Source organism: Thunnus maccoyii, chromosome 21 (assembly GCF_910596095.1).
Source record: "Thunnus maccoyii chromosome 21, fThuMac1.1, whole genome shotgun sequence".
Classification (NCBI taxonomy): Eukaryota; Metazoa; Chordata; class Actinopteri; order Scombriformes; family Scombridae; genus Thunnus; species Thunnus maccoyii.
The window spans coordinates 5112298-5128281 of record NC_056553.1 but is presented as its reverse complement, the minus strand read 5'-3'; the positions used below and the strand labels follow the sequence as shown (position 1 = coordinate 5128281).

The 15984-nt window shown below is 41.0% G+C and overlaps 1 protein-coding gene across 1 annotated transcript in view; it reads right to left on the bottom strand.

Annotated features, from left to right (window-relative positions):
* Positions 1–1858: 1858 nt before the first annotated feature.
* drosha (drosha ribonuclease III) overlaps positions 1859–15984 on the bottom strand; it is a 91645-nt gene continuing 77519 nt past the window's right edge. The window contains exons 29-32 of the mRNA XM_042399097.1: positions 15266–15369; positions 11430–11522; positions 10386–10432; positions 1859–2566 (exon numbers count right to left, since the gene is read on the bottom strand). Of these exons, the coding sequence (XP_042255031.1) occupies positions 2436–2566; positions 10386–10432; positions 11430–11522; positions 15266–15369 (375 nt within the window). The 3' untranslated portion in view covers positions 1859–2435. The remainder of the gene's footprint in view (positions 2567–10385; positions 10433–11429; positions 11523–15265; positions 15370–15984) is intronic.

Sequence of the window (15984 nt, the reverse complement as noted above, 5' to 3'; positions counted from 1 at the left end):
GTATGTAGTGTTTTAACATGAATCCAGTCCGAGTGTTTCAGGCTTTAAACCCTGATTTCCTGCGGGACGAGCAGCCTTTTTTTCCATAAAGATGCTTATCAAGGGGCCCCTGACCTTTGATTGGTGCGGAATAAGGTTCTTAAACCCAGAAGGTGTGTCCTTGACTCAGAAAGAAGGTCAAAACATTATCCTGCGGCAAGAACACAAGGTTTTTTAAAATGTGATTTAGAAAACAAAAAAAAAGTGGAAATGATCACTCTAAACAGCAATATCGTCAAATTATTTTACGACCTCCTAACTACGGATAAACAGCTTAGAAATAAAGAGAGAGATGGTTGAACTGGGAAGGCAGAATGATATAAACAAGAGAAAAAAAAACAGGCCAGCTAAAACAAGCTCTGCCCTCACTTTAGCGAAAGGCCAACCTGCGAGGAGGCTGACATTTATCAGACATTTGAAACAGTAATAACAAAACACAACGGCATAATTGCCATAGTGGTACTTCTTTCTCTCTCTGTATACTCTGAATCAGGCATCTGCAGCACATTAAACAATACAATTGATAACATTGGTTGAAAAAAAAAAAAAAGTTCTTTATGCTCAGCTATTGTATACATGTGCCCCCTTGTTTTGTTTATTAGCTTGTTGCTGGAGCTCCCATCGTATAAGTGGCTGTTTCAGACTGCGACAAATATTGCTATGATAAGCATTTAATGGGTTTTTTAAAAAAAACCCTTCACTCTAAGAAAACTGCTTTTCTGCCTGGAGGTACAACGCGAGGTCTCAAATGGAAATCAACATGACAGCAGCACTTTTTTCTCCGTTCAGTCTTCACTATTTTCTGTCTTCATACAGAGTGTCAGCATATCGCCATTACGAAGACGTGCTTGTGTTTTCCTATGGAGAGTATAATTGCCTCCGAGCATTGGCGCCATGCTCGGCTAAGATAACAGAAAATGTTGCACATCGTAACGTAAAGCACCGCCACGTCTCTGGGTTTTTTTTTTTTTAAAAAGTTGAGGCAACTAGATGGTGACGCTGATGTCCTCTTTCTCCAGATACAATAGATCTGTGGTTGTTGATGTGTAGACAACGGTCGGCCTCGGGGCTCACCTCTACTAAAAAAGGTATATTATGTTGGTGACAATGTGATTGAGCAGTTGAGTTTTGTCAATGTAGAAACAAATTTGAGAGGTCGTGGTAGTGTAAAGGGGCCCTACATCATTGGCCGTTCATCAATCTGCTTTGTAAAACGTGATATTTTGTACTGAATATTTATATGACACAATTAAATATCTTTAAAAATCAGCCTCTACTTTATTTGTGAAAACTTTTACACTGGAGGGTTGATCATTCTGACAGGTTTACGTGCTCGTGTGGTAACTCTAGTGGACTGATTTCTTCCTCTGGTTAAAGGAGGAAAATTTAACCGTTATCTGAAACGTGATACCACCCACAGGCAGCTAGAAATGTACCGTCCTCACAGGTATGTATGTATTATCTACAATAAGTTTCTGTATAAAAGACTCAGCTCTACATGTCAGATAGTAATTTATATTACGGCGGTTGTTAAATAGCTGGATCCAGAGGCTACTGAGCTGAGGAAATTGTTAATTAGACAATCTATAATTAAGATCAGTTAGACAGCCAATCGGATTTGGAAAAAAAAAAAGAGAAGAGGAAAAAAAAAAAAATCACATTTTGATTATTAGAGGATGAGTGGCAGATGTGAGACAGATGGTGACATTGTAGTGATTGAATTTAATTGACTCAACCTTTTTTTTTTTCTGGTTTAGGCCTCTTAGCGAAAGTATTACGATAAACACAATAAATCAGATTATTGACTTATCAGAAAACATTCTCAAACTTTATTTACAGTATATTAACTTTGATGCTTTATTTAACATTTCACAATCCATTTAAAAACTTGTTTTCCTCTTTTTTCTTAAGCATGTGCCAGAGTAACGTTGTGAGCTCCTGCTGCGGTTTTTTTGGATTTAAAAGTCAGTCGTCAACTCAATATTTTAACGATTAAGCAACATAAACAGAAACATAAAAAGGCAACATAAGGACACCTTTGACAGTGCTACAGTACCAAACAGCATAAAACATGACAGCGTCGTGATTCATTTCTAAGTCTGTTTGTCTTCTGTCCCAATTTTAACTTGAAAAAACATGAAAAAAAACCCCAATTTAACTCTAAATCTCTGAGTTAAGAGTCCTAACAACCCAACTAGTCCTCCTCTTTGTCCCGCTGAGGTTCATATAGAACTTATGGAACAGTTAATAATCCATTCTCAACTATCATGGCTCCATGATTAACTAGTGGAACCTCCATTTTGCCAAATCTCGCCTAGACAGCTGCCACATTTGCAGACAAGGCTCCTCGATGTGGACGTAGGCCCTGATTGGGCCCCACCAAAAAAAAGTTGCTGTCACTTCCTGCATTCCTCCGCCTCGTCGGTCTCCTTCTCCTGCCTCTCCCGCTCTCGTCTCATCTCCTTCAGCTCCTGTCTGTATTTCCGCTCGATGAAGCGCTTCTGATGAGCCATCTGTGGGAAGTTATCTGGTACAGGGAAGAGGCAGATCAGGAAACAGAGAGAGAGAGAGAGAGAGAGAGAGAGAAGTCGACCAAGGAGAACAGATAAAGAGAGAGACACACACACACACACAGGCAGAAGTGTGAAGAGACAAGGTCAGTTTCCAACTGGGCGCGGACAGCAATTTAGGGCTCAAATTGCATCGACTATAGTTTTCAAAGCGAGTGTCATGCTGTCACTTTGGTCAAATGAGCAAAAATGTTGCAGGCAGTATTGCGATTAAATTGCCCCTCATGTTGTTATTTCATTAATAATGATGAAGCAACAAGAAATTAGACAGGCCTTGTTTGGTTTCAGCACAATGACGATGAGATCTGATAACATAATTACAAGTGAACATTTCTAAATGAGATCTGTAATAAGATGGTGTAATGTGACAGCAGAGAAAATAAAACAAAAACAGATAGGATGCTGATAGGATGTTAATGTATAAGCCGGAGACAAAATAACAAAAGAATTTACTAAAGTTAAGGAACAGATGATCTTTTAGAGCTGACAAATGCTACTACTTGGCCTTTAACAAATAAACTGTAAAAAAAATAAAAAAAAAACATGATTGTAGCATTATTTATATCAGCAATTAGTTTCTAAGGAGAAGTTTTCAAGTCCTGATTTGGGTTTTTCTGCTCAACTGGTTGGAACCAAACAACTCTGGCAAATACATATACAAACACAGGTGGATTGTCACTGGTTATGACGCATTTTAACTAATTAAAAGTTCTTTTAAAATCTCCACTAAAACACAAATTTGTTATTGAGACCATGATGTTTTATGAAACAATCTTTAATTCATTGGAGACATCAATAACTTTTTAAAGATGTCCTATGAAAACTTCTTCTGCGCAGCACCTACTGGTCATTTGTGGTACTGCAGAAAAGAAAAAGTATCTTCAAAGTGTCGACTTTTCATTCAGTTTTCAGCTTTGTGACAATGTACTTTTCAGGTAATCTGACGGGCTTTTCAAAGGTCTGTTTAGGTGAAAACATACCTAACATACCCCGACAGAAGAATAAACCCAACGCATAGCGGAACACGTAATCCTTCTTCACTGGGAAGCGACGATCGGCTTCAGTCATGAGAGTGGCAGCTCAGTTTAACCCAATGACCCACCTGGTAGCGCTGTTTGTTATTTTGATATTTGGAGCTCAAGTAATTTTCCAGTAAGTGTTTACATTACTGGGTCGACCAACTGCACACTTCAATTTAAAACGGCACGCATGACAGACGCCCGGTGGCTTGTGTCGACTCACCAGAGGGAAACCCTCCGGGCCTTCAAGGTATTCAGTGAAGGCCTAAGAAAAAATATTGAAAGAATCTTTGTACTTCTAATAAATATTTTTTATTTTTATTCAATGAAATAATAGTAATAGTTTCTAGATCATCGTTAAAAACTTGGACTAATATGTCTTGGCAAACAGTGGGTTATAATAACAGAACAGGAAATGGACCAATCACAGTTTTTCTTCTATTGGTATCTGGGTGAATCAGTGACTCATCAGCGATTCAAGTCAATGTGGGCATAAATTAGGTTTTGACAGTTGTCTTAGCCAATCATATTTTGTTGAGTTGTGGGCGGGACAATATTTTGACATCTTCCAGGCATTCACGAATACTTAGTGGATAAACGAACCATTAAAGTAGTCAGTGAGTGAACCCAGTAACTCCCAGTTCCATTTCTCTGCTGAATGACAAACATGAATTTACTTGTTGCCTTATTCTGGGCAAAAACTGACAAGAACACGGTAGCATATTTGGTTGAAGATGTTTTCTGAAAATGTTTGCTAACTCCAAACTTCCCATGATAGCTTCAGCTGCCATAAGGGAGCAGAGAATAGTCGTTGATTGCTTCATGGGCCCAAGTTGCTGGTTAGTAACTGGTCTCATTGTGAGCACTGTCAATTTGTGAGTATTTATTTGTATGGTTAAAAGTGTAACTCTGATTTTAGGTTGATTTTTGTTCAATTTTGTGTCTTAATTTTTAGCTGTGTTTGAATTTATGTTGGTATTGCAGTGTTCAGGAGCAGAAGTCAGTATGAAATGGATAAATGTGTCATCATTTTCCTATAACTAGCCTGCAGTCAAGACACATTTTAGTGAGAAACAAATTTGTTTCATCATTCTTATTCATTTGATAATCACAGCTTTCTATGCAAATTGTAATAAGTAAACTTTAAACCTACAATTTGCATCTCTAGTTTTATTGCCTTGGACATGAAATGGGAACAAATGGGAACAATAATAAAGTCCAGTGAAAAATGGCTGAGCATTGCTTACAAAGAGCTTTTCCCATTTCACCTCAGTATCAGACATCTGATATCTACATTTAACTCGTTTGTATGGCATCACTTCCTTTATTCCTGGCAGAGAGATATTAAATCTACATTGAAATTCAAGTATTTTCTAAGCTAAAACACAAAAACATTGGATTAGCATTGGATCCATCCTCAGTTGTTGAACAGTAGCTAATGATTATTCTAGATATTTTACTTTCATTCCAGCTAAACACATATGAAATAAGTCAATGTGATTTTCGTTTGCATGTCATAATTTAAATGTAGTGTTCGTGTGACTGGTTTTCCAGGATCACTTTTGTGTGTTGTGAAGCCAGTTAGTACAAAGAAACCTTTAATATGTGACAGAGTTAGGGGATGTAGAGACCTCACACCCTCACACACGCCCTCATGCCTAAAAGCTGAGTCAGCACTTTAACCTCACACATTGATTCAAGTCCAAAGTGTTGGAGCACAGAGCCAAAACAACAGAAAATGTGTCACTGTCTAAACACTTATAGCCTGTGCTGTATCAAGTGCAGATAGAGTATATTATCTCAGATAAATGGACAAATTTAATTATTACCATTGTCCAGACAGTGGACACACAGCTGATAATATGGCGCCTTAGGGATTGAGCCAACTATTCGACGATCTGGTGGTGGATAGTGTTGTTTTTCTGGAAACGGCTGCTGTCCCACTGCTGCAGACACGTATCCACAGTCGGAGAAACACACCGCGGGAGCAGGAAGTAAAAATGGGTTCTCACGTGTCTGAGCGACACATTATCCATCTGCTTTGTGTTTAACGCTCTCAATGGTGGTGATAAGCACTTCGTCAGCAAATCAGTGGTTTGAAAATACATCACTTGTACAGTTTATTTAAAGAATGCCTAATCTAATGTCTATTAAAAGAAGAGTTTTATGTGTTTCCCATTATTCAGTTGACAGAAAATGAATGGTCAACGACTGAATTTATGATTTTAGTCATTTATCAAGCAAAACGAATTGAATATCTTTGGGTTTCAGACTCTTTGTTGGACAAAACACGTGATTTAAAGGCGTCGTCTTGAGCTCTAGGAAGCTGTTATAGGTATTTTCCCTATTTTTTGCCATTTTGTGAACTTAACAGTGATTGACCACAGTCTGGGACTAAGTACAACACACATACTTCAGCTGATTGCCAGAAGGAATTGGCTATGAATGTCTTAAGGCCAAGTGCTTTGTTGTCTGCAACTAGTTCCTATAATCAAAATTCAGAAGCCTCCTATAGTAAATGAAAACACTGGCAAAAGCTGCAATTCACATATGTGTTTGACTTGTGAATAGAAGAGCACGATGTATTATTCCTCCTCTCGCAACACTCTAATTCTTCATTATGGGAACAGAGAGGAAAAGTGCAAGATAACAGCAATATCCTATTAAAAAGAAGACGGATCAAAAAAAAAAAAAAAAAAAAAAAAAAATCCTGAAGAAAGAATACATTGAGAAATCATTCTCAGGGAAAATTTGAGTTACACACACACACATGCATGGCCACACACACACACACACAGAAACACACAATCTATTTCAATATGCTTTCGGTGAGTAAGCAACACTTGGTGAGCCTTGGAGAGAAAACTACATATTGCAGTTAAAATATGGAAATCACCAGCATTTTTCCCTGGGAGATGACTTGAGAATAAACCACTCGAGAGGAGACAAAAAAAAAAAAGCTTTGGCCATTTACACTGTTTAACATGCGGCGCAAGAGCAGGCGTCAAAGAATGAGGAGATGCTAAAGAATACACAAGGCTTTTCATTTCAGTCTGTGTTGGGCATCGTTGAAGACATATTGAGAATTCTCAGCTGTCCGGCGTTCTGGAGAAAAGTACCTTTGAGAAACGGCCGGCGTACTCTGCATACTGATCACCTTTGGTAAAAGGCGTTAACGCACTCGAGCTCAAGCTCAGGTCTTTTGTTTATCGACAATGCGGTAATTCCTCTCAAGGACGGAGGTTGCGGTCTTGAGATTCGCTGGTCTGGGCCTCGGCAACAACGCGGCCTGTTGTGTCTGCTGACGCCGCCGAAACGCACGCTCACACAGCGGGCTGGAGGTTGGAAATCTGTGATGAGGGATCAGCTCCCCCCCTTTTAAGGGCATGAGAACATACAGTGTCCTTTTCACTTAGGCATTCGCTATTCAGCCTAAGCCTGCGCTGTGAGAAGACTCCACAATAGACTGCGCCGGGCTGAGTCTATCACCTAGAGCTCACGCACACCACATCAGTCAACAAGCCAATAGTGTGGCTGTATAGCGGTGCTGATGAAGGGATTTCCCTGCCACGCCAAAGGGCAAACAAAAGACTAAAGCCAGTGAATAGAGATCCTGCATACTGTACTTTACTTTGCCTCTATCCATCCAATGCTTTTATCCGGAGATTAAGGGGTTTAGAGAAAGCTGAGGGAAGAATGTAGTCCCCCTTCCAGCTACTAGCCACATCGAGGCTCCTTCTCTTATTCAACAGATATTGCATTGTTCGAGAAACAAGCAGCTGCGAGGAAGCTGGAAAAAAAATGGGGAAAGGGAAGAGGGAGGGGAGGGGGGGTTGAGTCTTAGAGAGAGATTGGAGACTTTAAACAGAGACAGTACTATCTGAGAGGATGAATGATAAATGGTTAAGCCGTTTCCATGTATATTTGATGTTGCCTTAGACCTAACGGTGCATGGCGCATGGAGCCTCAGGGCCTGAGAAACCCCGCAACCGCCGACTCCTTCCTTCAGCTGGATCCGCGCTACACCTACCTGGCTGCTCTCGGCTCGATTTGTTTGCACTCATGTTTCTCCCGGTCTGGGCCTTGGTTAACATTTAATTCTGCCTTGACAGATACAGGCAGGAGACTGTCAAAACGTGGGCCATCAAATAATGAAATGTGAATCAGCTGAGCCACCAGCGGATCGGCTACAGACAGCACACACACACACCAAATATCGGGGCCCCCCGGTCTCTTTAATGAGCTCTGAGCTGTCTGACTGAACACGGCCGTGTCTTTCACCTCTCCGACATTGCCGCAGCCGCGGATTCCGTCAGCCAAGGAAACCAAAAAAAAAAGTTCAATCCTGCTCCGAGTGCTCCTGATACTCAAGGAGGCCTTAAATAAAACATGGAAATGAATCCTGACGCGTGGAGGGGAGGTGCGTTTTCGATCCGAGAGAGTAACACAAGGTAGAGGCTGTTGTACAAGAGGAGTAATGGTGTAGCCAATGCTGCAGCGAGGGCCAACAAGACAATCAATGACGAATTACATGACACCGGGGCTAATGTCCTTGATTAGTCTTGCTATGCGAACAAATGAAGCGAGGCCCTTGACAATCACATGAGAGACAATGCGGCTCCGATAGGAGTTGATGCGTCAGGCGGTTCTGCAGCAGAAGAGCTTGAGTCTCATTATATAAAACTCATGGTCAGGAGACGCACACATCCTTCAAAAGGCGTGTTTGAAACCTGCTGACTGACCTTGCATATTTATCTCAACAAGAATACTTTCAACAACGGGATAACCGAACGTTACGGGGGGAGGTTTCTTACACCGGAGTGATTAATGTAGGTGTGAATAGTGAGCTGCGAAAGATAAATAATGATCAGCTGACTATATATTAAAAAATATGACCTCTAAATAATGAGCGCTACATGTAAATGATGGATGGTGGATCAACCTCAACCACTCTTGGGGATTTCCCAACCTCACACAAACATTTTAAAGCCATAACTGATGACTTTTTATTATTATTATTATTATAAAATGTCAATAAATGCCCATCACAAGCTCCAAGAAGCCAAGTTGATGTCTTCAAATTGCTTATTTTGTCCAAAAACAACATGAAACCAGCAAACAATTTGTGTTTTTCTTGATAAATGACTTAAATTATTGATTATCAAAACTTAAACCTTTTGTGTCAATAGGCTAATTAACATTTTATTCATCTAATCTTATCAATTCCATTAACAGATTGAATATCATCACATTATTTAGCAGATTATCTAGGTTTTGTTCTCTACTAATTAATTAAAGTCATATAATTGACAGGCTCACCTCAGATACTCGGGAGCGCGGGGTGAAAGACGACGGCGCATCGAGCTGAAGGGGTTTGAGTTGTAAATTGTCGGGTTTAAATTAAGTGACAATACAAAGTCAAACAAAGCCCTCGAACTGGAAGCATTTTGCGCTGAAGGAAGGAAGACTTTTGAAGAGATGATTTTAAATTAACTGACCTTTTAAAAAAGGCATTGCTAATCTAGTCACATGAAACAGCAATTTATGAGGGGGGGGGGGGGTGTTCATTTACTAGCAATGAGCATCTATCAATCATGGTGACAGAGGTGTACACTGGGGAGAGGAAATGGGAGGAATTAAGGGAGGGAGGAAGACACAGGAGAGAGGTGTGTGCACTGAATAACGCCCCCCCTGATAAGGAGGGAGGGAGAGCCAGAAGCAGACATGGAGGGGAAGCAGAAATAACTGCTTTAAAATAATAAAACCTTAACACTAATATTTCATAAAAAGCTAAAGCTTAGGTGCATAAACAGTATCAATCACGAGTGGCTGGAGGCCTCATTTATGAGCCAAATGAAATCAAAGTTTGACCTTCCTGCTCTTTGTGAGTTCTGCAGGCCTGTTCCAACAAAGCCATTTGTGTTCACCTCAAGCTAATTAGTTGTGTAATGAACAATTTGTACATTTGATTAATGCGGCGGTCGCAGGTGATGGCGAGCGGGGCCAGTCCAAAAAAATTACACTTGAACACGACCCTTTATACAGTAAATGTATGATGTTATGCATCCATATGTATTGAATATAAGAGGAGAATGGGAGATGATGGAAATGGTGGGTGAACGTGTTACAGAGAGCCCTGTAATTGTATTTTTACTTGGCAGTGAATGAGACATTGTAAATGCCTAAAAAAAAAAAAAAAAAAAAAAACACTATCTATTTTCCTTAAGTGGTGGTTGATGACAAGATGGGGAAAAACAGCCAAGGAGTGAAGCAGCACATAGGGAACGCATCAGCTGCACTCCTTCAAATCTGAAGAGGAGCACAAGAGAGCGGCTCAGAGTGTGAAGCCTCGCTCGCTCTCGTGGTCTACAAAAGGGCTCGAAAACACACACAAAAAAAAAAAAACTTTGCGCAAACCCTCAACACAAACTTCTTGTAGTCTCTTGGGATGATTGACACGGTCGAGGACGCTTAGCTTTACCCCCGTCCTTGTTTTATTGGTTCTCCATCTCTGGCTAGGCCTCATGCCTGTGCTCTGGGCTAGCACTTCAAACAGCCTAATATCCTATATGTTGCAGCCAACCGGCTGGTCAGGCCACAGCTCTCTGCCAGCCATCTTGCATACTGTACAGCCAAGGCTAATATTCAACACTGAGGCAAAGCATGTGAAAGGCTTAAAGTGTGAAAATGTGTGTGTGTGTGTGTGTGTGTGTGTGTGTGTGTGGAGGGGAGGGGTTCATGATGCCAAACAACTCACATTTTTCAAGCGCATCCATCGCAGCTCCCATTTCCGCCTGTTGGATGCTAGATTAGAAATATTTTTTTTAAAAAAAAGGAGACAGAGAGAGGAAGAGAGAGAAAGAGGGAGAAAAGGTCTTTAGCATATTCAAAATTTTTTTTTTTTTTTGAATTTCTGTCAAAAAAAACAGGCCCAATATTGAGAGGATTATCAAAAGTGCTTTATATTTGTTTTGAAAGAGCCCCTTTTGCCTAACAATCCCAGGTAACACAGTGCACACATTTCAAAAAAAGGTAAGCCTATTGGCGGCTCGGCGCTGGGCACTGTTTACGCCTGCGATTCACCGTCCCTCTGTATATATTATGTGGTGTGTGATCATAGCCCAGCAGCGGAGGTGGCTGGGAGCTTAAGTCATGTAAATACAAAAACAGTAAGCTGTCAAAGATCCTATGGATGGGACAAACTTATCGCCAGCTTAGAGCAAGAGAGAGAGCGCTTTCAATTTGGGGGCCGTGGAGGGGATTTCCACATGTGGTGGTGGTGGTGGTGGTGGTGGTGGTGGGGGGTTGGTGGTGGTGGGGGGGGTGATGTTTGATGGATTTAGGTTTCATTTCTCGCAGGCTCAGCTGCAGCTTTATCGCCAACCCCTTCAACCCTGAAAAGGCCTTCGCACAGATATTCACTTTCTTTACTTTACAAAAGCGTGAATACATGAGCACATACAAAAGGTGCGCAGTCAAACACAAACACACACACACGCACACGCACACACACACACACTGTCCTGCTGTGAACAAAATCCCAGGTAGACCCAAATGCAGCACGTCGCTTCGTCACAGTGATATTTCCATAACACAATTTACGTCAAATCAATAATGAATCGATTCATTTTCATTCCGCATAATGTCTCTCCCGATAGAATAGGCCAACAAGAGCTTAATTGCTATAATAAACACCATCAATAAAGCACAGCCATTATTCTTGAGCCCATTAGCGGTGTGCATTGAGAAGAAGGGAGCCTCGTCCTGTTGTGTCTTATTATATTGTACTTGTCTTACTCACCTTGGGCCTTTGCCACAGCCGATTCGCTCCCCTTTGAAATACACAGCGACGGTGTAGGTGCGGGCGTGCGAGGGCCCCACTGTCTGCAGGGTCCTGCAAATTCAAACATAGAAAATATGGGATGAGAAAGAGGAGGGTAGAGTTGAGAAATAATAACAATACCCAGGAGAAAGGCACAAGGACACTCAGGGACAATGTCCTTCAGAAAAAATAACAAGAAAAAGGGAGGTAAAAAAAAAAAAAAAAAAAAGTTTTCAATTGGAACAAATATAATTCATCTCAAGCCGCGGGTTGAGAGAAGGGGAATAGCGCTTTGATTCAGTAGCGTGCTTTGAGAGCACACAGAAGCCATCTGAGGACCATATAAACAACTTTTAAAGCCTCCCCAACTCCCCACACCCATCATGTTCAGATACCGAGATCTGTGTTTGGTAAAAGAAATAAAAAAAAAAAAAAAAAGATGACATTATGGGGAAAGGAATTGAAATAAAGAACGACAATCGTCTTTGAGGGACCCACGAGTCTTTTGGTGCGCTAGAAGGGTAAACAAAGAAAAAGCTAAAGAGGGACCAAAAAAAAAAAATCCAAGAGAGACGGCAAGAGAATAGCAATCGACTAATTTACAGATGTACCTCATTTAGAAGAAAAAATAAAAAATCAAGCTGTCAATTTTGCTCCATTTCTACAGGGACGTATGTACAAGACAGCAGACAAAACTTGGGGAGATGCTTGAAATGTTAACATTAGCATAAACATCTCAGAACCAAGCTGTGAGTCACCTAAATTATTCACAGACAATTTACTTATTTCAGGAGAGCGATCCATTTTTAATGCAATGTGGTCACTTATGACACTTTATCAATAATTCAGACCCCCTTTCTCACTTACAAATGAAGAAGCACATAAGCATGTGAGGAGCAAATAAGACTCTTGTGCGCGTTGCTTCAGCCAAATCTCAACAGGGAGAGCGGCGTGTCACTCGGAATTATCACGCTGCTAAAATAACACAAAACGAGACAGGATAAAAAAAAAAAAAAAAAAAGGAAATCTGTGAGGCTGTTGGGAAGTTGTCAAGCTTCCGAGGCTAAGCGCAGATGGAAGTGTGAGAGGGAGAAGAGGGAGCAGTGTAGAGGGTCCGTACAAGCTTACACTAAAAGATGCTACTGACTCAAGCCGTCCTCTGCACCATGTGAAAGTGTGTATGTCTGTACTCCCTGGTGTGTCCTGCCCAGACGAGATGTACGGTAAAGTGACGGTGCTGGGGTTGAGGTGTGGATCTGTCATCAGCCAGACACATTCACCAGGGAACCTTTAGCAAGGGGGGGGGCTCGGTGCATTAACTCATTTCCTTCTCCCTTTATGTGTCCTTTCTTGCCCTCTCTCTCGGTCATTTAGTCTCTTTCTGCCTGACTCACACTCTTGTCTCGCCCTCTGTTTCTCTACTCTTCACACTTGTAAACAAATTCAGACTTAAGACAGCTTTGACAGATGTGATGCAAGCGGCTGTGGTTTGAAATGCTATAAAAAAAGCGTACAATTCTGACTTATGGATATACATTTTCATGAATATTAAAGATTACATGAAGGAGATAACTATCACTTCCTGTGTCCAATATGTGGTGCTAGAAAACACGCACTAAATGTACATTATGTTACTGCACATAGAATGTAGGCCACACACTTTAAATTTCATGTTAATCAAAGGAAGTTTGTAACATAAGGTTTGCTTCCTGTTGCCACTAGGAGGTGCTACGGTTGACCACAACGTGTAAATTCCATGTAAATCAGATGATGTTTGTCATATGAGGCTGACTTCCTGTTGTGAGTAGGTGGTCCTATGACTATGACTCAATATTGACACGTAGGTGTGTTCAGGTCAGGACTCTTAACAAGCAGGAGAAATCTGGGGTCAGACTGGACAATGTACACAGGAGTTACAACAACTTCTTCTTTCATGGCGAAACATCGACATTCAACAAAATGGCTGACTTCCTGTTAGACTTAGGATATGGCTCCAAGAGGCTCTTTTGTAAATCTGGACATGATACATCTGCCTACCATATTTCATTTATCTACGTCAAATTTAAAGGTGGGAGCTTCTACTTTGAAGTTTTCTAGGGGGCACCGTCGAGCCATTTTGCAACACCACGACCCATAAAATATTAAATTTTTCACCATTTGTGTTGCATGTGCAGAGTTTTATGAGTTTTTGAGCTCATTTAGCTCCTCAAAGATGCTATTCTTTGGGGAGAAGAATAATAATTCCTTCAGATACAAAAGGGCCTTCGCACCACTCGGTGCTCGGGCCCTAATAATTACACTCGAGGGTTCGGCGAAAGCCTCAAATTAATCTGTAGTCTATTCTTGTAAATGTGTGTTCGAATTTTGAAATTCAAGTCACCCAGGAGCTCTATTTGTTTCTAGTTCACGTTCTTGTGGGCGATAGAGTTAGAGGGAAGTGTTGATTGTGGTGTCAGAGTTGCGCTGTGTCAAAAATCACCATCCGTGAGGCAGATAGACCGAATAACAAACAGAAGGGGAGCTGAGAAGACAGTCAAACAAATACAAGGAAGAGAGGACGGGAAGAAGAGGGAACTGATTAAACGCTGGATTGTGGAGTTCATTGTACATAAAACTACTCCATCTCCAACCGCCCTTGCACGTCGAGTTGACCCCCTTTTTTTTTTTTTTTTTTTGAGAGAGAGAAAACACTGTTTGTGTTTCCATGGCGACACACACACACTGTTTCATGGCAGCTCTCAAAAGCATTCTGTCAAATGACACTTGCTCCTTGACCTTTCTGTCAAATAAGAGGTCTCTTTGGGAGTGTTTATTTATCACAACAACAGAGACCTTTACACAGTTATTCACAATGTTCAGGGACCAACGGCAAGGAGAAAAGTCCTGTAAATTATGTTTGTGCCGTTCCATTTTTCTGAATGTGCACCGACGCCCATGTGATGCCTGACTATACCCATCTCGACTGTAGACACTGGGTCACACGCTGAAGAGAAGGAAAGATGTGACTGCTTTTATTCTTGTAAGTAGAGTGTACACGTGAATGAGTGCATGCACATGTTTAGGTTATATCAGTACACCGATCTCAGATTCTTCAAAAAATAGAGTGAAATACATTAGAGTGTATCACGAGTGTGCACACTGTTAATATCACGGTCAGTATTGGTGTATTATGGGTGTGTTAGACCAATGATTCCCAACCAAGGTACTTCTGCAGTTGCTTGGGAGCACATGTTAAAATTGTGGCTTTGTTGGGAAGAAGTAGTTTATGTAATCTGAAAAAAATGGAGATTTAAATGAAAAAATATCAGCTCTAGCAGAGCACAGCTAAAAATGATGGATAAATGGTTGAAATAGCTTGTTAAAAGTAATGGAGGCATGGTTAAAATAAATACCTAAAAGCAAAGATTGAAATTAATGGCAGTGAAGAAGAAGTATACCAAAGAAAAAGGTTGGGAACCAGTGTATAAGACCATTATGAGCAAAACCGCACATTAATGAGCACGGATATTGTGTTATTGTATAGTATTGTCATTTGTCAGGTAGTTAATTTGCTCGTTTAACCAAAACCAAACACACAAAAACTCACAATATGATAGCTTATAATGATATTGCAATATAAAAATGTGATAGATCTTGAAAACAACATTAAAATATCGGGTCTACTTTAAAAGATCTCTGCCGTCAAAACTCTACTTTCAAAGATGGATTTTAGAGTGAGACATATTAATAAAAAAAAAAACTATAATTCACCATGGCTTCCAGCTAGTGCAGAGTGTGTGTGTGTCTCTCTGTGTGTGTTTTTCTGGGGGTCTTACTTGTACAGCGGGATATCAGGCTCCTTGCCCTCTGTTCTGAGGGTCAAACAGCACTGCTGCAGCTGAGACTTGGGGTCATTCCAGTCCTGATTCAGAATGAACTCCTGCAACGACACAAACCCGACAAAAAAAACACACACACACATGAAATCAAAACCGCCTCTTTCACAAACTCAGAAAACGTACGACATAAAAAATCATCTGCCTTTACAAAAAACCGTCTCCCTCGGTTGCTCCTGCTTTTTTTTTTTTTTTTTTTTTTTATTTCATTCTTGTCATGACCCTCTCCGCCCTTACCCTCTCCTCCTTTTTTTGCACTCACTTATTTGCTCTCTTCTCCATTTGTGTCTTCGCAGTGAGTACAAATCACAGGCTACTTAAGACAAAAGCCAATCCCCGGCCAGAAATAAAGAGCGCCTGGGAGTCTCCCAGGTGTGCAGCCCTGATACATTTCTCTTATCCAAGGGGGACTTCTAAAAGCCCTTCCATTAACAGGGAAGCAGCCTTGTCATAAAAAGGCAGACTTTGAATCCAGAACTGTCTGCTCCTATTAATTTTCTACAAAGAGTGCTTCTGCTTCTGTTGCTTGCGCTCTCTTACTCTCTCGCTTTACTGCTCCCCCTCCCCATCCTCCCCAAACCCCTTCCATCTCTGCTGTTCTTGCTTCCGCACTTTACTTCCCTTTTTCTACTTCCCACTTTTCCTCTCTCTGGGGGGCA